At 42.5% G+C, this 27,814-nt stretch overlaps 1 protein-coding gene and 1 long non-coding RNA gene across 3 annotated transcripts in view; both read left to right on the top strand.

Moving 5' to 3' along the window:
* The first annotated feature begins 1,485 nt into the window (after positions 1-1,485).
* Positions 1,486-8,308, top strand: LOC139562096 (uncharacterized). Its single transcript, XR_011672299.1, has 3 exons — positions 1,486-1,803; positions 4,699-4,832; positions 5,455-8,308. It is a non-coding gene; the product is annotated as an uncharacterized lncRNA (long non-coding RNA).
* Positions 8,309-20,347: 12,039 nt separating this feature from the next.
* Positions 20,348-27,814, top strand: part of adgra1a (adhesion G protein-coupled receptor A1a) — a 68,718-nt gene continuing 61,251 nt past the window's right edge. Inside the window, exons 1-2 of one of the 2 annotated variants that reach the window (XM_071379431.1) lie at positions 20,348-20,900; positions 21,370-21,578. In XM_071379431.1, the coding sequence (XP_071235532.1) occupies positions 21,576-21,578 (3 nt within the window). In that variant the 5' untranslated portion in view covers positions 20,348-20,900; positions 21,370-21,575. Of the gene's footprint in view, positions 20,901-21,369; positions 21,579-21,716; positions 22,258-27,814 lie in introns of those variants that run through there. The other variant, XM_071379430.1, reaches the window with a different exon arrangement.

The raw sequence follows: 27,814 nt of genomic DNA, 5'->3' as shown, positions 1-27,814 counted from the left end.
CAATGCACTTGTACATATGGTTTGTCATTTCTATACTGAAACAAGATTAGCAAATCATCACACATTGTTTGCATTTTGTTGAGATATTTTCTCCATTTGAAAGTATACTATTAGAAAAATAGGAAAAGCACTCACACATCTGAGATTACTTGTGTGTTGGAATCATTTGCTAATAACTTGAAATAAAAGAAAAGGCTGATACTGGCACTTTTCCTTTTTCATTATACAATTAATGAGGATAACCATGTTGAAGGATACCAGATTTAACTTCTACAGCTACTGTACATGCTGTCATGAAATGGATTAGTGCAAGCCCTACCCTTATACAGACCTTAAGGATGACATGCACAGAAGCAGGAGACAAAGGGCTGTGAGACATGGGTTTAATTCTGGACACATGAAAAGTGGGATGTATATGGAGGGTACTGGGCAACAGAAGACGAACAGCAGAGGGGGAAAGGGACGATAAATGGGGGTGATAGTTTGCAGGACTCTATCCGGAGGGGCAGATCCGGAGTGGACAGCCATATCCTCTGCCCAAGACGGTAGCGGGGAGCAGGGGTCCGGTGGCAGTCCGCCTGTCGTTGGTACCTGGAGGTGGTCTTGAGAAGAGTGGCCCGGGCTCTCTTCCAGGTACGGCGACAGCGATGGACGAACACCTGGGCAGAAGGCATATTCCACCCACACGAGTTGCTGGCTCCATGTGGTGGGATTAGTGGAGACGAGGCAGCAAAGAGTTGTCTCCAGGTCCTGATTGGCTCGCTCCGACTGTCCATTGGACTGGGGATGAAAACCAGAGGACAGGCTGGCCGACGACCCATTAAGGATGCAGAACGCCTTCCAGAACCGGGACGAGAACTGGGGACCGCGATCAGAGACCAGATCGAACGGCAGTCCATGGATCCGGAAGACGTGCTGCACCATGAGATGGGCCGTCTCTTTAGCTGAAGGCAACTTAGGAAGGGGAATAAAATGGACGGCTTTGGAAAACCGGTCTATCACCGTAAGGATGGTGGTGTTGCCATCATCCTAAATTCATCAGCTACATTTAGTTTAGTTATATTGTTGGCTGCCGTAAGGGAAATCGATCTATCTATCTGGCTAACAAGGTAAGCTGATCGTTCTCTACCTTCACATAATGCTAGCTCTGTGGTTATTTGCTGTGCTAAAATAGCCAAATGTAGCTAACACCAGCACCTGAGCAAACGGGAAATAAATGTTGTCTGATGATTTTGTTTAGTGGATCTAGTAGCAATAATTCAATTTGTGTATATAACTTGTTTGTTCAGTTTTTTGGTTGGATCAAGAAATATAAACTTGTAATTTTGTGCTAGCTAGACAACTAACTAGCTAGCTAGCTACCAACTTTGGCATGCTGCAGCGCCAGATCTGACTGCCTATGGAATCTGACTGACCGTCGTGCCGATCTGCATCACGGACAAACATTTTGGAAGTTGATTCGCTGCTTCTCTCCCATAACTCCACCCCATAGTTACTGTTGCTATGACGAATCCGTGCGCGAGAAGGTGTCGCGGGAGAAGGGTCAGATCGGGCAAGGTGCTGCAAGCTAGCTGATGGCTAGTACACCCAGCTAGGTTAGATAACTAGCTCGCTGGATATGGTGAGAGGCAACAGTGTGCTCTGCTAACTAGCCAGCAACCCGTTTTTTATTGTATAAATGAGCTTGATTTGGTTTGTATTTATTTTACTTTTCCATTTTGAATAAAGAAGACTCAGTGGCTACTGGCTCCTAGACTAGGTAACTACATTAACAACAAAGAAGACATCAACGAACACTCCTAGGTAAGTGTCTTTTGTGTCTTGTAATTTCACATTTGGGAGGTGCATTGAAACAATCAGCTAGTTAACTAGATACCATGGTTATATATATATATATATATATATATATATTTTATCACAGCAAGCTAGTAAGTTATGATGCACGAAAGTTAGGTACAATAATATGTTAATTGTGTATATAATCCTCTAAGAAATCCAGTGGTCCAAACCTCCGTCTCTGTTCAAAATGTATTGGACTTTTTACCCTTGTATGATGGTCAAAATTAAGGTGACTAAATCAATGGAGGCCAGAGAAAAATGTGGCCATAAATCAGGAAAATAGCATCATGTCTGCTAGGCTGGATGCTGTGTGCGAGAATTAAGGCTACCGGACAGGTTTACCGTTGAACTCGTCATCTTTCTTTTCAAATCCGTGTGACATAAAACAATATATAAGTAAAGGTGATATCGATTTTGAGACATGACATGTAGTATTTTCATATTTTAGTATATGCTGTTCATATTAATGGGGAGTTCCTGTTCTTAAAAAAAGAAAAAAAACTAGATAATATCGCGGAAATGTTTACGGAGCACTAAGTGTACTCCCAAATGTTTTCTTTTCAAAGCCTTTTACATTAATTCAGCTTGTGTCATGCTAATCTTGCTAGTTGCGACCCACAGAAACAACTTGGATGACACGACCACAAATGTAAAATCCTCAAAAGTTTTGGCGATAAAGCTGCTCTGTCAACAGAGCTCGGGGCTTAATTATCTGATGTACAGTATTCGGTTATGAAATACGACTTTTTGGATATAATGTTAATGATATGTTAGAGAAAGACCCCACTAAGATTCAGAAGAATCATATTTGTCTTGGTAAAATGTATTTTATGTCATCACTAAAGCATGTCATCACCAAAGCACGTTTTCATCTACTGTGGTCAGAGTGGGCTCACACCCTACTAGAGGGGATAACTATGGTAAGGGCATTGTTTGAAATGTCATCATGCTATATAATGTACATGTACAATAGAACATTTTGTTTTACATTTGTTTATTCCCCCCCCCCCAGCTCTCACAGTGAGTTAGTGTATGTGTGTGTCCTGTCTGTCCGTCTGCTTGCCTGTCTGTCTTTCTGTTTGTTTAGGAGTTTCAAACAACACTTGAGGGCATGTTCACTGAGCAATGAGCAGATGTAGGAGCTCATCCTCATGAAGTTAATCTACAGTATAACAGGTTTAGGTATCCCATATTAGCAGTGGTGTAAAGTACTTAGGTAAAATAATTTAAAATAATACTTAAGTAGTTTTTGTGGGTATCTTTACTATTTATATTTTTGACTACTTTTACTTTACTACATTCCTAAAGAAAATGATGTACTTTTTACTCCATACATTTTCCCTGACACCCAAAAGTACTTGTTACATTTTGAATGCTTAGCAGAACAGGAAAATGGGCCAATTCACAGATTTATCAAGATAATACGTGGTCATCCCTACTGACTCTGATCTAGCAGACTCACTAAACACACATGCATCTTTAGTAAATGATGTTGGAGTGTGCCCCTGGCCATTTGTACATTTTTTAAACAAAAAATGGTGCTGTCTGCTTTGCTTAATATAACACATTTGAAATGATATATACTTGTACTTTTGATACTTAAGTATATTTTAGCAATTACATTTACTTTTGATACTAAAGTATATTTAAAATCAAATACTTTTAGACTTTTACTCAAGTGGTATTTTACTGGATGACTTTCACTTTTACTTGAGCAACTTTCTATTCAGGTATCTATCTACACTTTTACTCAAATATGACAATTGGGTACTTGTTCCACCACTGCATATTAGGTACTACTGATTGGATGGATAGATAGGTGGAGGGATTGCAAGCATACAGGTAGATACTGTACTGTATCTAACTCTATGTTTCCAAGTCAATGCAAGTCATTACTTGGCACTAATTATGCAACCCAAAGACGCATCATGTGTCACACACTGTGAACAGACTGTGTTTGAAGTACCCTTTCTCCTCATAAGCAGTACTCAAATGAGTTGGACTTAAAAGTCATATTGCTGAGTTGCGTCCCGATTCTCTTCCTTCTGCCAAAGTGTATACTTGTATACTTTTTTGCATGGATTTACCATGGAAATGCCCTTCTTTCCATGCTTACACCAACCCTATGCTTTTAAATTCATGATGAGAAGTGCACACTTAGGGAGAAGGGTAGAGAATTGAGACATACTTCAGCCCTTGTGTGCTCTCTCAACCACCTCTACGCCCAGTACTATACTAAAGGCTACAGCAATATTACAAGATAAGGGCTGTCTACGGCATTAAATAAAATTGAATTATACTCATATCATAGTCCCATCGTCCCCCACTGAGGTTTTCTGTGACATTTTGTTTGTTGCAAGTCAAGCTTTTGTTGTCCCTCACGGTGAAATCGGAGAGGGGAATGTGGAACTGTCTCCGTCCGTTCATACGTTCGTCACACGCAATATCTCAGACAGCACTGTCCCGATTTAATGATGCGTCTTACCATAGCTATCCGGAATTTACAAAATGACACTAATTGACCCAAGGCGGGAGCTGTAGTAATTAACTGAAATTTGTTAGTCACACGCAAAATCTCAATTGGTGGAGGGGAGGCTGCATTATTTGTGGCGGATTGCATGCTTACTGTTGCCTTCTTTCCGTACCACTAAATATTGTCAATTGTCAACAGTTGGGACAGTACCAGACACTCTGAAAAGTGGCTGATCTATGATATGGACTGGAATTAGTTTGATTCAGTCTCATTTTCCTATTGCTATATTTGAAGGCTACAAAAGTTATTTTTGTATAGAAGTGAATTTGCTCCAGACCTGACAAGTGTGCCTTTCCAACTAATCTATGTTGTGTTCAAACCATCAGGAAACTCTGAGAAAGTAGTGGTTCCGTTGAACAATGGCATTGCTGTGTGTGGACAACCCCAATAGCTCCTCCAGCAGATGCTGCCCCCTCCTGTCTTCCAGATGCCGCTGACCAAGCTGCCCACCATCAAACAGGTGAGGATCCTCTCCCATAGGAAGCAAGGGCTGGGGTGGCAATAAAATGGCCATTCCTGACACCACCAGTCCATTCTTTTTAAGCCCATGAGGGTGATTGTATGAGTGCTTCCTTTGACTCGGTGGTAAAGGGTAGGCTTGTGTCCTGATTGTACACTCTTCTCCCAAAGTGTGCACTGTCATGGATTTGACAACAATGGAAACTCCCTCCATTGCCAATGACAACACCAATCCAATGTTTATAAATCTATGGTGGGGGAGAAGGGTGGTGAATCGGGATGCAGATAGTCTCATTCCCTCACTTCATTTGCCTTTGACCACCTTAGTGCATTAGACTGACTTCTTCTGGAATAGCTGTGACAATAGTGTTTCGTCTAGTTCACTGTTCCTCATTCTTTGTCTGATGGGCAATAGTGTGTTGTCATCCCTACCTGTGCTGTAACTACTCAATAAGATCATACTTGGGTAAATTTAGTGAATTAATGGTTGGAGCGTACAGTGAACAATAAAAAAGAGGTAGGGTATTTAAATTGTAGTGCAATTGCCTGAGTTGTACATTGGTAATCTGTTTTAGGTTTCCACACATGCTAACCATTGCATAATTTCTGCTCCTTTTTCACAGGTGGTTCCTGGCTGATGATCTGTCTCCATAGCTCAGAGAAACCGAGGAGGAATATCACTTTGTCTCCAATACTACAGTCGTAGCCAAAAGTGTTTAGAATGACACAAAAAGTTTGCTGCTTCAATGTCTTTAGATATTTTTGTCAGATGTTACTATGGAATACTGAAGTATAATTACAAGCATTTCATAAGTGTCAAACGGCTTTTATTGACAATTACATGAAGTTGATGCAAAGAGTCAATATTTGCAGTGTTGACCCTTCTTTTACAAGACCTCTGCAATCCGCCCTGGCATACTGTCCATTAACTTCTGGGACACATCCTAACTGATGGCAGCCCATTCTTGCATAATCAATGGTTGGAGTTTGTCAGAATTTGTGGGGTTTTGTTTGTCTACCCGCCTCTTGAGAATTGACCACAAGTTCTCAATGCGATTAAGGTCTGGGGAGTTTCCTGGCCATGGACCCAAAATATAGATATGTTGTTCCCCGAGCCACTTAGTTATCACTTTTGCATTATGTCAAGCGGCTCCATCATGCTGGAAAAGGCATTGTTCGTCACCAAACTGTTCCTGGATGGTTGGGAGAAGTTGCTCTTGGAGGATGTGTTGGTACCATTCTTTATTCATGGCTGTGTTCTTAGGCAAAATTGGCTGAGAAGCAACCCCACACATGAATGGTCTCAGGATGCTTTACTGTTGGCATGACACAGGACTGATGGTAGCGCTCACCTTGTCTTCTCCGGACAAGCTTTTTTCCAGATGCCCCAAACAATCGGAAAGGGGATTCATCAGAGAAAATGACTTTACCCCAGTCCTCAGCAGTCCAATCCCTGTACCTTTTGCAGAATATCAGTCTGTCCTTGATGTTTTTCTGGAGAGAAGTGGCTTCTTTGCTGCCCTTCTTGACACCAGGCCATCCTCCAAAAGTCTTCGCCTCACTGTGCATGCAGATGCACTCACACCTGCCTGCTGCCATTCCTGAGCAAGCTTTGTACTGGTGGTGCCCCGATCCCGCAGCTGAATCAACTTTAGGAGACGGTCCTGGCGCTTGCTGGACTTTCTTGGGCGCCCTGAAGCTTTCTTCACAACAATTAAACCGATCACCTTGAAGTTCTTGATGATAAATGGTTGGTTTAGGTGCAATCTTACTGGCAGCAATATCTTTCCCTGTGAAGCCCTTTTTGTGCAAAGCAATGATGACGGAACGTGTTTCCTTGCAGGTAACCAAGGTTGACAGAGGAAGAACAATGATTCCAAGCACCACCCTCCTTTTGAAGCTTCCTGTCTGTTTTTCGAACTCAATCAGCATGACAGAGTGATCTCCAGCCTTGTCCTCGTCAACACGCACACCTGTGTTAACGAGAGAATCACTGGCACGATGTCAGCTGGTCCTTTTGTGGCAGGGCTAAAATGCAGTGGAAATGTTTTTGGGGGATTCATTTGCTTGGCAAAGAGGGACTTTGCAATTAATTGCAATTCATCTGATCACTCTTCATAACATTCTGGAGTATATGCAAATTGCCATCATACAAACTGAGGCAGCAGACTTTGTGAAAATTTATATTTGTGTTATTCTCAAAAATGTTGGCCACGAATGTACTACTAATGTTTGTATGATGAGGAAGAAGAGGACGTATTTATCCATTGTTACTAAACTGTTCAGTCAAATTTATAGTGCCACTTTGTTACCAGAAAATGTTTTATTTATTTATTTAACCTTTATTTAACTAGGCAAGTCAGTTAAGAACAAATTCTTATTTACAATGACGGCCTACCAAAGGCCTCCTACGGGGGTTGGGATTAAAAATAAATGAAATAAAAATATAGAACACAACACACATCACGACAAGTGAGACAACACAACATAAAGAGAGACCTAAGACAACAACATAGCATGGCAGCAACACATGACAACACAGCATGGTAGCAACACAACATGAGAACAACATGGTAGCAACACAACATGGCAGCAGCACAAAATGGTAGCAACACATGACAACACAGCATGGTAGCAACACAACATGACAACAGCACAAAACAGGGTACAGACAACAGCACAAAGGGCAAGAAGGTAGAGACAGCAATACATCTACGATGTTCAATAAGGTATTCTGCAAATAGAATTACAATACTAAAAATGTCTTATTCAGTGAAGTTCTTCTGCACATCGTATGTTGGAAACCATTACAAGAAAACCTAGTTGTTTCTTGAACACTAGTGATTTTAAGGACAAGAATAACTGTTACCTGTAGGACCATGTATCTATCACAGGTCACTAATAACCTAATTTGTTAGTTGTGCAAACTAATTGGTATAACGTGGGCATGACAAATCAATCAACTAATTAAACAGTGTTATTGGCTATTATGTCAATCAATTTCCAGTCGACATTCTCAAGGAAAAAGTCAATATTCATTATAGCTATACTAGCAGCTTTGACAGTATTAAGTCAAGAAACAGCTTTACTGTTTCAGAAAATATGGTGCCGCAGAGCAGGCAGGTGGGCTTCCCATCTCCTGATAACCTGAGGATGCACACTGGCAGAGATGACAACCAGCAGTATTTGTAAAGACTCTCTCACCAATCACCAAAGACAAACTCAGAATGTGTTTGACCAGAATGATTGCAGTAGGTTATGTCCATCTACTTAAAACGGTGACAATTACACACAACTTGATACTTTCCATATATGCATAGCCATTGATGTATTTAAAAGGTTGTAAATGGCTTTGATGTATTTAAAAGGTTGTAAATGGCTTTGGTTATGTTGTATTGCAGCTATCTAGCTAAATTACTACACTATTTGCTAGCTAGCTTATTAGCCTGGTAGCTAACAGAGCAAGATACTGAAGCTATTAGTTCAGAGGATACAATCAACTACTATTTTATACAGTAACAAACAAGTTGATACTGTCGCTAGTAAGCTAGCTACATATATAGCCACGGAATTCGCTGCTAGCCTGTTGGCTAACGTTAATTTGCAGCACCTCTCCCAATCTGTCTTTCCCAATCTGTCTTTCCCTTTCCAGCAAACTGCTTGCACGCGTTGACTGGTCATAGCAACATTAACAACTTCCAAAATGTTTATGAGGCAAATCGGCGCGACGGTCAGTCAGATTCAGTAGGCAGTCAGATCTGTCACTGACACGGGATGTTTACTGGGTAACCTCTTTCCCGTGCATATAGAACGTGTTATTGTTTTGGCAGTTGAAAAGATCAATAGAGGTCTGGACTTATGAATGTGGCCAAGACACCGAGGGGTGCCTAACGGCATGCCAAACAGCTGCTCTGGATCTAGGGTGGCCTAAAAGTGAAAAAGAATGGGATGCGACTAAGTACAGATGAACCCAGTGCTTGACTTGGCAGGAGCTAAGAACCAGGATCTCAAATGTTCTACTGCTTGTTCCTCTTATATAATATTAGCTCAAAAGTATTGTGGAGGTCCCGCGCCTAAATATAAAACTGTACCCACACCTATTTCTGTCCAAGTCAGGCACTGGCTGAACCTATTCAGTGTTTGAGGATAAGAGCCTACATCATTTGAAGAATCACGCCCATTTCATTTAGCACACGTATTGGCAAATCCAAATCTAAAATTCTTGTAAAATATTATTTCTCAATTGACTTTTCTTTCCTACTGGTTGGAAATGTGTATCTTCCCTATCTCTTCCTCCCCATTCTGCTCTCACATAAAGAATCTGCATGTGGTTCAAGGCAGAGCATAATTCAGTGACGCACTCTCAGACTGTGGGCACGCATGATGAATGCCCCCCCTGGGCTGCTAAGGAAGTTAGTTTGTCATTGTTGCCAGTTAGTTCATCATCAGAGTGATGAACAGTTGTATTTGGTGCAGCCAAAGATTTAGAGGGAAATAATTAATATATGGTAACAGGAGGCTGTAACTATAAAGCACTTTTATCTCGCTCCAAGTCTCTTAATTCTCTAGATCTGTTCAATTCAACCTGGCAAACAGTCGTTAAGGAGCATAAGGTAAATACAAATTAAAGAGCACACCATTAGACACAACAGCTGTGTGAAGGTAATGTTTATGGTAGCTTCGCTTTCTATTGTTCTGCTACTCTGAAACAGTGATAGGGAGAGATACAGTACTACAGTTTTTTCTTGATATTCATTGGTTAATGTTGATATTCATTGGCTGCCTAACTCAAATGATTACCTTCATCTGGTTAACAAAATCAATATTCTATGATGGGATAGCCATTATGAGTTTACATTTGCATCCATTAACTTCACACTGTGGACACCACATACATATTTGACAGTGCTGTGTGTGTGCCTATGTGTATGTCAGTACTTGTGTGTGTTTGTCTGGGTCTCAATGCACGTGCGTGCCTGTGTGTGGACTCATTCCTCCTCTCTGCTGACGGGCTGACTGCTGCATGCCAGGGTTCAGCTGGAATCAGTCAGCTTGTAGGATCATCAAACACCGTGATGAAATCGCAGAACCCCCATTATGCCGTTTAGAAGTACGATGGGAGATGATTCATCTCGGAAGCTTTGTTCTGGGGCCTCATTATTATGTTCCTTAGCTATGTAGACAGCCGTATTCCTCTGCCTTTCTGACATATCATTTATTGACATGTTCTAGGTGTGTAGGTGGAAAGTGAGGGATGTATTTATCTTGGCCAGGTCGCAGTTGTAAATGAGAACTTGTTCTCAACTGGCCTACCTGGTTAAATAAAGGTGAAATAAAATGTATGACTTGCTGTGTCCCAAATGGCACCCTATTTATTTACATATGCTCTAGGTGTGTAGGTACAAAAGTAATACACTATATAGGGAATAGGGTCCCATTTGTGACTTAACCTTGGTCTGCTGCTCAAAGGCACAACATCGGAGAGCCCCATGTGGCGCCATTGCGTCGGTGGCATTATATGTGCATAATAACCACTTATTACAACCTTAAAAACGGTATACTCTGCGTTATAAACCTGTCTTCAAAACACATCCCGCTTTGACTTGCTTGTAATTCTAACCTGATATTATAATGATGATTGCTATAATCCTGTATATTTCAAATGATTACATCATTTGACTTCTACTGCAGATATAAAAGTTTCCTCCCACACTGGCCCTCGCAGAGTTCCACTGTCAACCAGTATGCTATTGAATTAGACTTTCATTTAGCTGATGAATGATCAAACCCCCCAATCTCCAACATGAATATTCATGTTTCTACACTTTGATGTAATGGTACATTGTCAGTTATGAGACGTTACCAGTTGCTCCCTTAACTCCCGCTCTGGTGCCCTGCAATGAAATTGTTAAGTCAGCCAGCTTCATAACCAGGTTACCATGGATACACTCGAAACGGTGTAGCTATACCTCCTCTTTGCTGCTGTGTCATAAATTGGGAAAGGCACTATGAGCCAACATCTCTCAATGGTTATTGCTATAAACGAATATGGCCCATACTTCATGGAAATGTGAGAAAGATGGATAATACTGATCTGTAAAGAGGTGTTTTTGTGTGAGTGTGTGTGCCTGTGCATGTCATCTTCGAAACTCCTGAGATGAATGTATTACCTTTAGAGAAGTGGAGTCACAATCTATGATATGTGCTGTGCTGATAATTACAACGATGTGTCAATTTCAGGCTGTTGTGAATTCAGTGTATGCAAATGGGTGGTACTTAAAACACTACACTCACTGAAATTACAGCCCTTTCAGTGGACTGACCACAATTGAGGGGATTGTCGTAAAGACGACACACAAAAAAATCAAAATGTGGTAGTAGCTGGAAAGGTAATTGAATGAGTAGATGTGTAGAGTACACCCCAGGTTACACACTCATTCCACCTCCGAGCCAAATCTTAAATTACAATCTGCACGGCCACAAAGTAGCGACTATTGTTTTAGTGTAAATCACATTGTTCTAGAGCAATACGCTATCTGATAGTGATACTATCGCAATATTATTGTTGATGATATTAGATTAGATTCTCTGACTCCCCCAAAAAATAAAAAATAAACGAACAAATTATCGGTTTTAAAATTCCATGTGAATTTACAATGCAGCCGCGCGCTGCTGCCAGCAACGGTTTGGGTCTCAAAGTGCGTCCCATTCAGATGGTTAATAATCATTGGACCTGTACTACCATTACTGTACTTCAATTCCACCTCGCAAAGTTTGTATTGCCATACAGAATTTTGCTTCTATCGCTCGCCTTGCCTTGCCATATTTCCAACTGTTGAAGACGATGACGTGGTGGTGGAGAGTCTACTCCAAAATAAGTGATTCCTCGACTCCCTGCATGTCTACTCCCGGTGTCGAGATTCGATTCCGCTTGGAACAGAGGCGACTGATTAGTTGCGGTACTTTCGAGAACACAAACACACATCTTTCATAGCGAGCTAACAAAGGAACAGATAGAGATGGGAGGGGCACAGTGTAGGCAGATCGGCCACCAGGCAGACAGTCAGAACCGTGCATTAGGCCTATCTATTGGCAATCAAAAGCTGTATCTCGCAATGTCTCACAACTTCAGTGAAGCACGGCCTATCATCATTGAATAGGATACGATATTGATATGAGCGAGATGCAGCGCTTCGCTCTCACACAGTCACACACAGTATATGCGCATGCGCGCGTGTTAGCTTCACACTGTTCACAGCGTGGTAGCCAGGGCACCAAAACAGCAGAGAAGTTGAGCTTCAACGCTCTTGGTTGCGGAAATTGACCCACTACTATGCTGTTTACTTTCTGCATCTACTTGAGATCACTGGGTCCACTTTTAAATTACACAACTTTCCCCAGGCCTTTATAGTCTATTGTCTAGTTAGGCTATAACACGGAAAATAATATGTTTTGTGATATCTGCACTGTGATTTAAATTGTGTGGTTATCTAAGGGATTTTTCTGAACGTTAAGGATCCCAATTTTGTTTAAACATTTTAATGTTGAAAAGTTCTCTCAGCCCTAGTGTCTGTTTGCAATACATATAGAATAGTGATACATATAGAATCGCAATGCATACCAAATCGGCACCTATATCGCATCGTGAGATTCCTGGCATTTCCGAGCCATGTTATCTAGGGAGATTGCTATTTAGTGTTAACTCTGACAGATGCTGCTAAAGATGCACAAGTTGGTAGTAGTGACAAATATTAAATGCCCTCTGTTTTACTATTTCTGGCAACATAGACCCTCTTTATGTCTGAAACAATACTGTCTCTTTTTCGATTGGCAGAAAAAGGAGGATCTGTACCTAAATCAGGGACCAGTAGCATGTGCTTTATTGTACCGTTATCTTGTTGTCTTTTTGCCCCACAGCCTCCTCGGTGAAAATTATGAAGGTTAAAACCAACCGTAGAGTAATGGAATGCAGAGATCGGGACTGAATGGAAGAAAAAAAAATTGGGAATAGTTTGGAATAAATCCACACGGCCATGTACAGTGGGGCAAAAAAGTATTTAGTCAGCCACCAATTGTGCAAGTTCTCCCACTTAAAAAGATGAGAGAGGCCTGTAATTTTCATCATAGGTACACTTCAACTATGACAGACAAAATTAGAAAGAAAAATCCAGAAAATCACATTGTAGGATTTTTTATGAATTTATTTGCAAATTATGGTGGAAAATAAGTATTTGGTCAATAACAAAAGTTTATCTCAATACTTTGTTATATACCCTTTGTTGGCAATGACAGAGGTCAAACGTTTTCTGTAAGTCTTCACAAGGTTTTCACACACTGTTGCTGGTATTTTGGCCCATTCCTCCATGCAGATCTCCTCTAGAGCAGTGATGTTTTGGGGCTGTTGCTGGGCAACACGGACTTTCAACTCCCTCCAAAGATTTTCTATGGGGTTGAGATCTGGAGACTGGCTAGGCCACTCCAGGACCTTGAAATGCTTCTTACGAAGCCACTCCTTCGTTGCCCAGGCGGTGTGTTTGGGATCATTGTCATGCTGAAAGACCCAGCCACGTTTCATCTTCAATGCCCTTGCTGATGGAAGGAGGTTTTCACTCAAAATCTCACGATACATGGCCCCATTCATTCTTTCCTTTACACGGATCAGTCGTCCTGGTCCCTTTGCAGAAAAACAGCCCCAAAGCATGATGTTTCCACCCCCATGCTTCACAGTAGGTATGGTGTTCTTTGGATGCAACTCAGCATTCTTTGTCCTCCAAACACGACGAGTTGAGTTTTTACCAAAAAGTTCTATATTGGTTTCATCTGACTATATGACATTCTCCCAATCTTCTTCTGGATCATCCAAATGCTCTCTAGCAAACTTCAGACGGGCCTGGACATGTACTGGCTTAAGCAGGGGGACACGTCTGGCACTGCAGGATTTGAGTCCCTGGCGGCATAGTGTGTTACTGATGGTAGGCTTTGTTACTTTGATCCCAGCTCTCTGCAGGTCATTCACTAGGTCCCCCCGTGTGGTTCTGGGATTTTTGCTCACCGTTCTTGTGATCATTTTGACCCCACGGGGTGAGATCTTGCGTGGAGCCCCAGATCGAGGGAGATTATCAGTGGTCTTGTATGTCTTCCATTTCCTAATAATTGCTCCCACAGTTGATTTATTCAAACCAAGCTGCTTACCTATTGCAGATTCAGTCTTCCCAGCCTGGTGCAGGTCTACAATTTTGTTTCTGGTGTCCTTTGACAGCTCTTTGGTCTTGGCCATAGTGGAGTTTGGAGTGTGACTGTTTGAGGTTGTGGAGAGGTGTCTTTTATACTGATAACAAGTTCAAACAGGTGCCATTAATACAGGTAACGAGTGGAGGACAGAGGAGCCTCTTAAAGAAGAAGTTACAGGTCTGTGAGAGCCAGAAATCTTGCTTGTTTGTAGGTGACCAAATACTTATTTTCCACCATAATTGGCAAATAAATTCATTAAAAATCCTACAATGTGATTTTCTGGATTTTCTTTTCTCATTTTGTCTGTCATAGTTGAAGTGTACCTATGATGAAAATTACAGGCCTCTCTCATCTTTTTAAGTGGGAGAACTTGCACAATTGGTGGCTGACTAAATACTTTTTTGCCCCACTGTATGTGGGCAAAATCATCATGTGAGCCACAAAAAAAAAGGCTTTTGGGCTGGATCCTAGCTTCATGGTAACCATTCATATAGAGTGTTTCCGAAAATGATGGATTGCAAGTCATTCAGTTTAATAAGGTGGACTGCCACTCAAGTCATTCAGCTCTATTGTGAGCGAATGCATCATGTACTGAATGAACAGGTATTGAGTGGTTTAGGGAATGAAATTAATGACTGAATGAATAACTTACATCTGAAATTTCACTATTAGATGACAGCCTTTGTCATCCTTTCAGGCACTCAATATGCCTTTCACTCCCTTTGATTTAAAATGAATATGGAGTGTTTTAATGCATCACAACATTTACAGGGCTAGTACAGCCTCTTCTTCCTTGCGACATTCAAGAAGCATGTCTTTGTTCTGCTAAGATCTATCTCAGTACTGCAGTGCAGTCTTTAAGAGAAATGCTCCCGGGGCAAACAGCTCTGTCACCCCAGCTGTTTAATTTACTAGGAAGAATTATATAAATACAGGCACAGCATATTCTATGTACCCACAGAAGCCTTCATTTCTAACAGTTTGTCTTCGGATGAACCAAACAAATCAAATGTTTATCGACTAGGAATGATTGTCAAACCAGCCACAGCATAGCTCTATGTACTTAGGCTCTTAATAATTTATAACAGTTTGTCTTAGCTCCTTTGTAACTAAGTTGGTAAAGCATGGCACTTGTAACGCCAGGTTAGTGGGTTCAATTCCCGGGACCACCCAGACGTAAAGTGTATGAACGCATGACTGTACGTCCCTTTGTATAAAAGTGTCTGCTAAATGGCATATTATTAATGCAACAATATGATATTTGCCTCATATTTCAATATGTGGAGAGATTGGTTCATAGTGTATTTCTCTCAAAAGTGAAAGAAAAATAGTGGAAGACAGTTCAGAATTGGGTAAGACTGTGTAAGAAGAGAAATCTGTTTCCAAGACATAGCAGTCACAGTGTTCTGTCTCCACAGAGCCTGTTGTGTTTCCTGCCTCACTCCAATCTGCTCTCAATCCAAACCTTGTCTGGGGGAAGCAGCTCGTTGGCATAGCAACCATGTAGTCTGTTTAAATTTCTCTCACTATGTGAGTGAGTAATGCTAACAACACACCACTGAACAGAACTATAATGCTCAAGAGAGATGGGCCATTTAAGCTTCAAACATGACAATCATTTTGAGAGAATTATGTCTTTTTGATGTGGAGTCGTCATATTAAATTGTGCTAGAGCCTAACAATTGCTCGAAAGAACTTCTAAAAAGGAATTCCCATGTTCTCATTATGCTTAGTGTGAGCAAATGATGTTACTTATCACTAGACAGTGCGTGACAGTAGTCTTTCAGAAACACATGCTTGCGCGCACACACAAACAAATAAACACGCGAACAAACACAAGGATTCATTTTCTCTGACTCGCATTTACCTAAGATTTGGCTCGAAAAAGTGTCCTGTTCATTTTTACAGCTGAGAGATATTAATTTTCATGGCACTTTAGCTTGACATTAATTTGAGTGATCTGATTACATGGCAACAGAGCTCATACGGACAGACTGACTCTCTCCTATTGCTCTTCCCTTGACATCAACACAACCGAGTTGTGTTTTGCTTGAAAAACATTTACGGGAGTAATTGTTTGTTGGACCTCTCGGTGTAAACATCTTCTGTCTGCCGGTTATCAGAGATGGCCCATAATCCATTGTGGACCTGAGGACGGAGCCAGTGTTAAGCGTGGGCACACTCTGAGCTTCCGATTCACTGTTTGCCCTGGGGCAGGTCTGTGGCTGAGTTTGCCCTGTAGGCCTAGCTGATGGCATGTATGGCCTTGCATCAAGGAGCAAGAAGGGGGAGTAGAGTCAGTGAGTTTGTGTGTGTGTGTGTGTGTGTGTGTGTGTGTGTGTGTGTGTGTGTGTGTGTGTGTGTGTGTGTGTGTGTGTGTGTGTGTGTGTGTGTGTGTGTGTGTGTGTGTGTGTGTGTGTGTGTGTGTGTGTGTGTGTGTGTATCACCTATATCCATGTAGGCAGCTCACCGCCGACAGCCAACCTTGAGGGAAATGAGAAGTGACTCCTGGCATTCGCCTGGATGACCTCTGTGTGAAATGTGAAAACAACAAGAACTAAAAGAAGCATGTGCTCTCTGAGGTATCGGCTATAGAGAGGCTACAGCATGCCACGTCTCAGGAAGGGGAGGGGATCAGGGAAGGTCACACGGTGGCGCCGCGCCCAGTGAAATAACTCTGAAGTGTGAAGTCCCCAGTGAGTTCCTCAGGCGAATGTAGCCTAACTACCTTCTTAGGTCGTTCCCGGAAGGACTTAGAGCGTTTGTTAAAGCAAAGCCTTGTGCATGCCATAGACAGCACATCCCCAGGGCTATAAATCCCTTTGAAATGTCTGGTAAAAAGGATGAAAAGATGCAGCGAGAAGATGGGCTTGTGAGATAAGATTTCCATGCAGTGTTGTGGTATTTGAAACGATCTGTGTTACGAGGTGAGGTCATCTGTCATTCCTTACCGTTTGAGATCTGTGCCCATCATCAAATGTCTCGGACTATGACTGCTGATCTAGGATCAATTTAGTCTTTTAGATCATAATGAATAAGATTATACATGGACAGGGAGGAACTGATCCTAGATCAGCACTCTTACTCTGAGACCCTTTGTGAATATGAATCCACATCCTTGAGCCACCCCTTCAACGATTCCACTATCCTTCACCTGTCCCTGACGACGTCACAGATCAAATCCACTTTGACGCAGCCTGGGGTGCCTTTTATCCCAGAGCTTTTTAGATATAGACTGCTTGCTTAAGCCTTTCTGGAGGAAACCCATATAACCTAAATGGTATCTCTCTATGCAGGATGAAAATCTAAAGATTCATCTATCTCTGCAGGGTTTGAATCAATAGCCTTTCAAGTGTGAGTAAATGCAGAAACTAATAACTAACAAACCCTTAAAACCTCTTGGGCTAGGGGGCAGTATTTTGACGTCTGGATGACAAGCTTGCCCGAAGTTTGGACACAAACTTTTGACTGGTACTGTATATACAGTGCATTCAAAAGGACTCAGACCCCTTGACTTTTTTCACATTTTATTACTTTGCAGCCTTATTCTAAAATTGATTAAATTGTTTTTTTCCCTCATCAATCTACACACAATACCTCATAATGACAAAGCAAAAACTGTTTTTAGAACTTTAGAAATATCACATTTACATAAGTATTCAGACCCTTTACTAAGTACTTTGTTGACACACCTTTGCTAGCGATTACAGCCTCGAGTCTTCTTGGGTATGACGCTGCAAGCTTGGCACACCAGTATTTGGGGATTTTCTCCCATTCTTCTCTGCAGATCCTCTCAAGCTCTGTCAGGTTGGATGGGGAGCGTTTCTGCACAGCTATTTTAAGGTCTCTAGAGTTCACAGCTATTTTAAGTTCGATCGGGTTCAAGTCCGGGCTCTGGCTGGGCCTCTCAAGGACATTCAGAGACTTGTCCCGAAGCCACTCCTGTGTTGTCTTGGCTATGTGCTTAGGGTCGTTGTCTTGTTGGAAGCTGAACCTTCGCCCCAGTCTGAGCTCCTGAGCTCTCTGGAGCAGGCTTTCGTCAAGGATTTTTCTGTACTTTGCTCCCTTCATCTTTCCCTCAATCCTGAGTAGTCTCCCAGTCCCAGCTGCTGTAAAACATCCCCACAGCATGATGCTGCCACCACCACGCTTCACCGTAGGGATGGTGTTGGCCAGGTGATGAGTGGTGCTGGTTTCCTCCAGACATGACGCTTTGCATTCAGGCCAGAGGATCTTGTTTCTCATGGTCTGAGAGTCTTTTAGGTGCCTTTTGGCAAACTCCAAGCAGGCTGTCATGTGCCTTTTACTGAGGATTGGCTTCCATCTGGCCACTCTACCATAAAGGCCTGATTGGTGGAGTGCTGCCGAGATGGTTGTCCTTCTGGAAGGTTCTCCCATCTCCACAGAGTAACTCTGGAGCTCTGTCAGAGTGACCATCGGGTTCTTGGTCACCTCCCTGACCAAGGCCCTTCCCCCTGATTGCTCAGTTTGGCCCGGGCGGCCAGCTCTAGGAAGAGTCTTGGTGGTTCCAAACTTATTCCATTTAATAATGATGGTGGCCACTGTGTTCTTGGGGACCTTCAATGCTGCAGAAATGTTTTGGTACCCTTCCCCAGATCTGTGCTTCGACACAATCCTGTCTCGGTGCTCTAAGGACAATTCCTTCGACCTCATGTCTTGGTTTTTGCTCTGACACGCACTGTCAACTGTGGGACCTTATATAGAAAGGGATGTGCCTTTCCAAATCATGTCCAATCAATTGAATTTACCACAGGTGGACTCCAATCAAGTTGCAGAAACATCTCAAGGTTGGTCAATGGAAACAGGATGCACCTGAGCTCAATTTCTAGTCTCATAGCAAAGGGTCTGAATACTTATGTAAATAAGGTACTTTTTAAAAATTAATTTTGTATACATTTACTAAAATATCAAAAAAACGTGGTTTCACTTGATAATTATGGTGTATTGTGTGTAGATTGATGAGGATTTATTTTTTATTTAATCCATTTTAGAATAAGGCTGTAACGTAACAAAATGTGGAATATGACAAGGGGTCTGAATACTTTCCAAATGCACTGTCTACATGTATTATTGTTATTTGTTTTTAGTTTGCTCCACTGCTCAGCTGGCCAAGCGGACACAAGGCTGAACACAGGACTGAAACGACCCATTAACCATAATATATGTGAGGGAAATAGCAATAATATATGCCATTTTTGCAGCCACTTCTATCCAAAGTGATTTACAGTCATGCCTGCATACACTTTTTATTTATGGGTGGTCCCGGGAATTGAGCACACTATCCTGGCATTGCAAAACCAACTGAGCTACAGAGGACTACTATAACAAGGGGGATGGGATGAGAATAGATAATAAGGAAGAAAATGTTCATCTCTCGCCATGTTTCAGCACAAGGGACAGTTCCAGTCCTTCTCTTTCCTCACCCAACTCTTTCCCCTTCCCTTGGTACTAGCTGGTGTCAGGCTTCTTTGACGTCACACACATCCACAACCACAACAGACCTCATGCACCTATAGAAGTTTTGAATGCTTTTTTTTATTATGTTGTTGAATCATGGTTTCACCCAACACTGTTTCTCTGTTGATCATTCTCCCTGAATATCCGCAATGGTAAATGGTAGGTGTCCAAATAAATGGATGGATAGAAACACATCACTAGGTAGGTATATCTTGCTGTGTTGGAGTGGAAAGATGCAATTATGTTGTCGTAATAATGTATAATATCTATTATTAAACATTTATCAGCTAAACATGAATCAGATCACATTAATTATGTGTAGGTTGCATTCTCATATGCCCCTAAGCTGATGACTGTAGCACTTTGGGATCCTTTTATATGATTAGACTTGAACTCAGATATGTTAGGAATGCTTACTCTGGGTAGGGTCCTCCTAAGCGCACTCAATCCATCCGGACCCAACGCACAATGTAATGCCTGCCGCTGCTCTTTTTGGAAACGCTGTATCCCTCCCAAAGCTCACAAAGGGCAATGTTAGGGGATTCCATGGTGTTTAAAGGCTGTGAGTGGAAGATCAATTGAGTCCGGTTGTCTCTTTAAATCAACGCTGCAGAGCTGAGACGGTAAAGTCTTGATCACACCTACAGTGATATTGCGCAAAAAATGGAACGCAGCATCATCTTGATATGCATGCAACAAAAAAAATCAGGATTCACCTTCTGCTACTATTTCTGTCAAGCTGTCTAAGCATATCATTTGATGCATATGTTCTATAAATCGAACGTATGCACCACACAGAAAGCACAGCAACTGCCTCTGCAATGTAATGTTGTAAGGAAAACGCAGCGTTCAATTGGAAATGAATGTACTTCTGGTGTACCAAAACGCAAATCACTGTCGGTGTGATCGAGGCGTAAGAACAATTTCCACCTCTGCGGCAGGGAGCCTGACCAAATAGGCGCACGAGAGCGCTTCAGACATAGCCTACTGAGTGAAACCCATTCCCATGGTTACTTGTGCTCTTTGATCGCTTCCAATCTTGGAGAGGGAGGCAAATTGTCAATCTTACTATACTGGAGTGATAAATTTCAGCGCGTCTCTAGCGAATGGTTTATTTAATTTAAATGTTGTCCTTTTTTATTCCATCCGCAGAACTCGGTGGCAGTCGCCTCAATCCATTTACCGCTGGCTGGTACGCCTAACCCCTCTGCGTTGCAATCTGTTGATAACTCGACTTGCAAGCTGCAGTTTATTGTCTTTCGAAATGGGAAACTCTTTCCTTGCACAGGGAATTCGTCAAATCTTGCAGATGATGGAAAACGTAGGAGCGTTTCGACACCAGTTGCTTTCACCAAATTAGGTAAGAGGAAACGCATGCATTTTATCATCATGGCTCTGATGTCAACGCTGTCTACAACTATGATCTGTCGACAAACACAGGAACACGCACATGCATACAAAACGGAAAAGAGTGCGCAGCTTGTAGAGATTTCATCCATATTACATGTATTTGTAAGTTAAACGCATAGCCTAATTCGCACCACATTTGATTTATTTGTATATGCGTGTTATTTCCGTTACCACCCTCTTGATGATTTCTGTGCCAGATGTTTAATAACTTTTCAACTTTTAACATAAACATATCAATGAAAGATGAATACAAATAATGAAAGAAGGCAGAATGAATCATAACTGATGGCTTGTCTGACAACTGTAACACCACTGCGTGCGTGTGTGTTTGTGTGTTCGTTTGTGCCCATGCGTCTTGGATGTTGCACTTAAAGACTTTCCACTTGGTTTCCCGAATTTAATGTTTTGCTTTCTTGCAGATAGGTGTACCCTCGGGAGCGCGGTGCACTCCGTTACCATCGCTCTCAGGCACTTCGCGCTGGGTGTAGACCCCACGGCAGCCTATTGGGATTTTGACCTGCTAGATGGGCACGGTGGCTGGCGGGCAGAGGGGTGCCACATAACAGACTCCCTGGGCAGCACGACCACCATCCATTGCACTCATCACAATAACTTTGCGGTGCTAATGGTGAGTACAGAAGTGACCTTATTACAATCCTCTCACAGGACACATTGTCCCCGGCTCTCGCGGGTTGTTGCTTAGAAGGAATCAAACACATGATTGTGCACGAATCAGTAGAGCCACGTGCTTTATCAAGCACGTCGTGATGTTAAGGGACCTTTCCAAATGTTGCTTTATTGTTTGTTGTAGCCTAATCCTGCGGAGGAAATGAGGAAAATGTAATGGGGAGATGCACAATGGAACCATGGCTGAGGATGGTATTACTCGTTATTTGGAAACACGAAGTTGGTTCTCTTGTCTGCTACCTCTGCTAAACGGAGTACGGCAGCTCAAATCGAAACCGTGCTCAATAGAACGAGCGCCTTGTCAGTATTCGCCTGCAAGCGCAAGTGGTGTAGCCTACTAATTATTTGCAACCTTCTTCCACCGAAATGTTCGATTGTAAAGCAAGCCACCTTTAAATCTCTCTCGCTCAAGTTGGTCATGGTGTTGTCGCTGTGTGTATTTCTGAATACCTTCTCCTGTCGACGTCTCCTATGAAAATAGATTTCATGAGGATAACACCGACAGCGCAATGTCATCGCATCGCTCAGTCGTTCCATAGTGCCTCTGCGCCTAGTCCGCGTTTGGACAGACAGGAATTCTCCGGATGTTTACCGAAGAGTGGGATTCGCTAGATTGGGAGGTTAGTCCTTATAGTGCACGAAAGTGGTGTTTTGTGGAATGTCGGTGTTGTCCAGAGTTGCTTTAATCTGCACATTTTATGAGGCTGTTCAATTTCGTTATTTTTCCTATGAAATAAACCGGGTTTGAAAAGCAGAAATTGAAGAGTTGGTGTGTGAGACAGGGGAGAAAAAGCGGCATAGTGAGAGCAAGGGATGGTGTGCATGGAATACCAAGCTGTTGTCAAGTAGAGAGCGCAGATGTCAGATTGTCATTGCGTGGGGCTGTGGCAATGTAGGCTATCAATTTAATATACAACCTGGGCTAGGGGAGATGCTTTTCACTGCATGCACTTGACGGCACGCCTTTATTGGGTATGTAGTGGCTGTCAGCGCACGAGCAAAGTGAGGTCGCGAGACAATTTAGTGAATAGACCTGACAGCAGATTAATGATTTGAACGTCAGGGCCCGTCAAATGGAAGTGTTGGCCGTGTTGGGTGGGTGTAGCTGTTGCAGTCTGGTCTCTCTAAGGAGAAGATATTATGTTTTTTTATTCGGGTGTTTGTGCCAGAGACCCTGCGCGCCTTACTATTGCAATCACCACACCCGCGGTAGTCTCTGCAGTGCCCGAGAAAAGGACCCATATTTACAGACTCGTGACATCACTCTCTTTTCGACGCTATCTCTGTTGCAGTAGGATTTTCTCGCTCCTGTTTGGCTCTGAACCTGTTGCATGATCTCCTCGTGTCAAGCTGGAACTGTTCTGGTAATGTGTTTGATATATCACCATATAATATATCGTTGCCTGTTTGTTAACTGGTGTTAGGGACTATGGTCATTGATGCAGGTTTGGACCACCCAAATAAACCTGACACAGCTGCCTTGATGCAGAATGACAACAACTGTGTTAATGCAAATCTAGTGACCTCAACAAGTTGTAAACTCTACCCAAACTTGTATTCTGGTCTCTAATTCTAATGCTGAATAGATGCACTGTTAATATCAGAACGAGCAAGCACTTATTTCACAAAATGTTCCTAGTGTATGTAGCTGTGGTGTTATCATCGCAGATGTTCAGCGTGGACAGTTCTGCAGCACAGTGTGATTGGATGATACAGTATTCACCTCTGAGGTGAACCACTGCCAGGACTGCAAAGAAGTAGAGCAAACATGACACTTCTGTTCTCAAATGTCCTCAAATGAGTGGGCCACAGTCACAGCTGGGTACAACACAAGAAACCATTAGAGGATACATCTACAACTTTTAACAGAATGACAGTGGGTCAAACAATGAAAGACAGCTCTGGGAGATAGCAAAGTGAGAAAACCATCATCTCGTCTGAAAGGCACACTAGCAATCTCCAGCTCTAATAATGTAGGCAGTTCTCATTCAGCACTTTGGGGCTTGTGTGGAGATGATTAGTCTACAAATAGCGTGACAGACCAATACAATTGTCCCTGGGGATTGGTATCCAGTTATGGTTTGTTATTTAAAAGCAATTTAATGAGATGCTTTTGACTTGGCTTAGGAAAATTAAATGCTCGTGTCTCGAGTACACCTGTGACCAGAATGCTAAATGAAAGGGAGAAGGAGAATTTTATTGCAGGTGCTCTTTGTCGTCCTTGTCTTTCGGATTAGCCCCTGGATATGAAGAGGATTAGCCCCTAGATATGAATATTAATATAGATGTGAAAACTTTGGGTCTTGGAATAGACAGCAGGTAAATTGTTAATAGCACCTGTTTCATTATAGTTTGTGAATACCAAATTCAATTATATGACAGAAGTTGGTATTGGGCTCATTAAAGAAGAGACGGGGAGCTCCCTTGCTGTGTTGACTGTTGAGTCATAAATTGGAAAATCAAAGAGATTGGAGAAATAGCATCATGCCATTCAGGTTTCAGCACCAGGGACAGTTTCAATCACATGCTATTGAATACACCTTCATGTTTGTATTTGAGTACTCCTGAGATATAGAAGACACATACAGTAGAATGCTGCTCTCCTGGTTTCAGCACCATGGACAGTCCCCCCCCCCCCCCCTAGCATCCTTATGAATCCCACAGTTCTATGTAAGATATGTTTGTTTTTGGACCTAAATGAAATTGTAAGTATATGTTGTGGCATGCTGGGCCCCATGTTTCAGCATCTTGGACAGTTCCAGTTATGCCGTTGTCTTTCTAAATATGAGTCTACTCCTCTACGTAATGTTCTATTCTATATCTTCTATGAGATGTTTGTTTTTTTAGTAACTGAAAGAGATGGTAGTGCGTGCAGCCCAGTACATCACTGGGGCCAAGCTTCCTGCCATCCAGAACCTCTATACCAGGCGGTGTCAGAGGAAGATCCTAAAAATTGTCAAAGACTCCAGCCGGCCTAGTCATAGACTGTTCTTTCTGATACCGCACGGCAAGCGGTACCGGAGCGCCAAGTGTAGGTCCAAGAGGCTCTTAAATAGCTTCTACCCCCAAGCCATAAGACTGCTGAAGATCTAATCAAATGGCAACCCAATTTATTTGCCCCCCCCCCCGGAATGCCGTTGCTTCTTTCTGTTATTATTTATGCATAGTCACTTTAATAACTCTACCTACATGTACATATTACCTCAATTACCTCCACACCGGTGCCCCCGCACATTGACTCTGTACCGGTACCCCCTGTATATAGCCCCGCTATTGTTATTTACTGTTGTTCTTTAATCAATTGTTATTCTTATCTCTTTTTTTTTTTTTTGGTATTTAAAAAAAAACTGCATTGTTGATTAAGGGCTTGTAAGTAAGCATTTCACTGTATGGTCTACACCTGTTGTATTTGGCGCATGTGACAAATACAATTTGATTTGATTTTGACTGCCCAGGTTTCAGAACCATGGACAGATACAGTGAGGGAAAAAAGTATTTGATCCCCTGCTGATTTTGTACGTTTGCCCACTGACAAAGAAATGATCAGTCTATAATTTTAATGGTAGGTTTATTTGAACAGTGAGAGACAGAATATCAACAAAAAAATCCAGAAAAACGCATGTCAAAAATGTTATGAATTGATTTGCATTTTAATGAGGGAAATAAGTATTTGACCCCTCTGCAAAACATGACTTAGTACTTGGTGGAAAAACCCTTGTTGGCAATCACAGAGGTCAGACGTTTCTTGTAGTTGGCCACCAGGTTTGCACACATCTCAGGAGGGATTTTGTCCCACTCCTCTTTGCAGATCTTCTTCAAGTCATTAATGTTTCGAGGCTGACGTTTGGCAACTCGAACCTTCAGCTCCCTCCACAGATTTTCTATGGGATTAAGGTCTGGAGACTGGCTAGGCCACTCCGGGACCTTAATGTGCTTCTTCTTGAGCCACTCCTTTGTTGCCTTGGCCGTGTGTTTTGGGTCATTGTCATGCTGGAGTAACCATCCACGACCCATTTTCAATACCCTGGCTGAGGGAAGGAGGTTTTCACCCAAGATTTGACGGTACATGGCCCCGTCCATCGTCCCTTTGATGCGGTGAAGTTGTCCTGTCCCCTAAGCAGAAAAACACCCCCAAAGCATAATGTTTCCACCTCCATGTTTGACGGTGGGGATGGTGTTCTTGGGGTCATAGGCAGCATTCCTCCTCCTCCAAACACGGCAAGTTGAGTTGATGCCAAAGAACTCCATTTTGGTCTCATCTGACCACAACACGTTCACCCAGTTGTCCTCTGAATCATTCAGATGTTCATTGGCAAACTTCAGACGGGCATGTATATGTGCTTTCTTGAGCAGGGGGACCTTGCGGACGCTGCAGGATTTCAGTCCTTCACGGCGTAGTGTGTTACCAATTGTTTTCTTGATGACTATGGTCCCAGCTGCCTTGAGATCATTGACAAGATCCTCCTGTGTAGTTCTGGGCTGATTCCTCACCGTTCTCATGATCATTGCAACTCCACGAGGTGAGATCTTGCATCGAGCCCCAGGCTGAGGGAGATTGACAGTTCTTTTGTGTTTCTTCCATTTGCGAATAATCGCAGAAACTGTTGTCACCTTCTCACCAAGCTGCTTGGCGATGGTCTTGTAGCCCATTCCAGCCTTGTGTAGGTCTACAATCTTGTCCCTGACATCCTTGGAGAGCTCTTTGGTCTTGGCCATGGTGGAGAGTTTGGAATCTGATTGATTGATTGCTTCTGTGGACAGGTATCTTTTATACAGGTAAGAAACTGAGATTAGGAGCACTCCCTTTAAGAGTGTGCTCCTAATCTCAGCTCGTTACCTGTATGAAAGACACCTGGGAGCCAGAAATCTTTCTGATTGAGAGGGGGTCAAATACTTATTTCCCTCATTAAAATGCAAATCAATTTATAACATTTTTGATATGCGTTTTTCTGGATATTTTTGTTGTTATTCTGTCTCTCACTGTTCAAATAAACCTACCATTAAAATTATAGACTGATCATTTCTTTGTCAGTGGGCAAACGTACAAAATCAGCAGGGGATCAAATACTTTTTTCCCTCACTGTAGATCCAGACACCCCTGCTCGCTGTAGCCTTCTTTGGGAATGCCAAATGATATAGTAAAATAAATGAACATTCTATTTGGATTGAAATTGCATGCGTGCTCTAGGTTTCAGCACCATGGCCAGCTCCAGCTGTAGCCCTTCCCTAGCCCAGTCCCTCCTCTCTGTGTGTGTTCTGTAGCCCACTAGGCCTGTGTCTGTAGGGCGGGCAAGGGCTCATTCATTAATTTACAGCATTGCAGCCTGATCGTTCATCTTCATCAGTGACAGTCTTTTTTCCTCTTAACCTGTGTGTATGTTTTTCACCGTCAAACATGCAGGCATTTTTAGATTGGTCTAAACATGAGGTGAAGACGGGGAGGCATGTTTTCTCCACGTGATTGCTCCAGTGCTCCAGCCTGTTTAATATGCAAGGACAGACCTTTACAGAGAGCAGAATGCAGGGAAAAGCTGGATTTGTCAGTATCCAATCATTACAAAGGCTCAAAAGTCGTAAGCCAATGGAAGAGGGTCTATTCAGAGATCTATTTCTATAGTCTGTAGGGCAGGCTGACTGTGTAATGCTGAGTGGACACACAGGGGAAAATAGACTTGGTTCAGCATTGCAATTAATACTAACTGGGCTCTGTGTGGGAATGAAGCAAAGCAGGTGAGCCGTCCACTTTTAATTCCTAGAATACACTTTTTACCATGTGGTGTATCTAATAACTAAAACATGGAAATGAATCAACTATGCATACTGTAAATAAAGGAAATATTTTGCGAGTGGATTGTAATCTGTATTGAGAGTATACTAATGGCAAGCAGGAGAGACAGTGTACACGTACTCCCTTTGTCTCATTCTTCTTATCGGTTGGCATCATTGTGGTGGAATTATGCATGCGCACGCACACACATGCACTGCACACAAACCCCCACCCCCCCTCCCCGCTGTGTGATAACGATGAGGGTTAGGGCAGAGCCGACGATTTGTGAGCCACTTACCCGTGCTTACCTCTGACCCCTAGCTCTCACCCACTCTTGTTTTAAAGATGGGTGCGTATGGAGAGGACATTTCCATGTATGCGTAGGCGATCGGAATCACTACGCCTTCTGG

Source organism: Salvelinus alpinus, chromosome 32 (genome assembly GCF_045679555.1).
Source record: "Salvelinus alpinus chromosome 32, SLU_Salpinus.1, whole genome shotgun sequence".
In the NCBI taxonomy this organism is placed as follows: domain Eukaryota; kingdom Metazoa; phylum Chordata; class Actinopteri; order Salmoniformes; family Salmonidae; genus Salvelinus; species Salvelinus alpinus.
The sequence above is the reverse complement of the archived record's forward strand: the minus strand, read 5'-3'. Positions and strand labels throughout refer to the sequence as shown.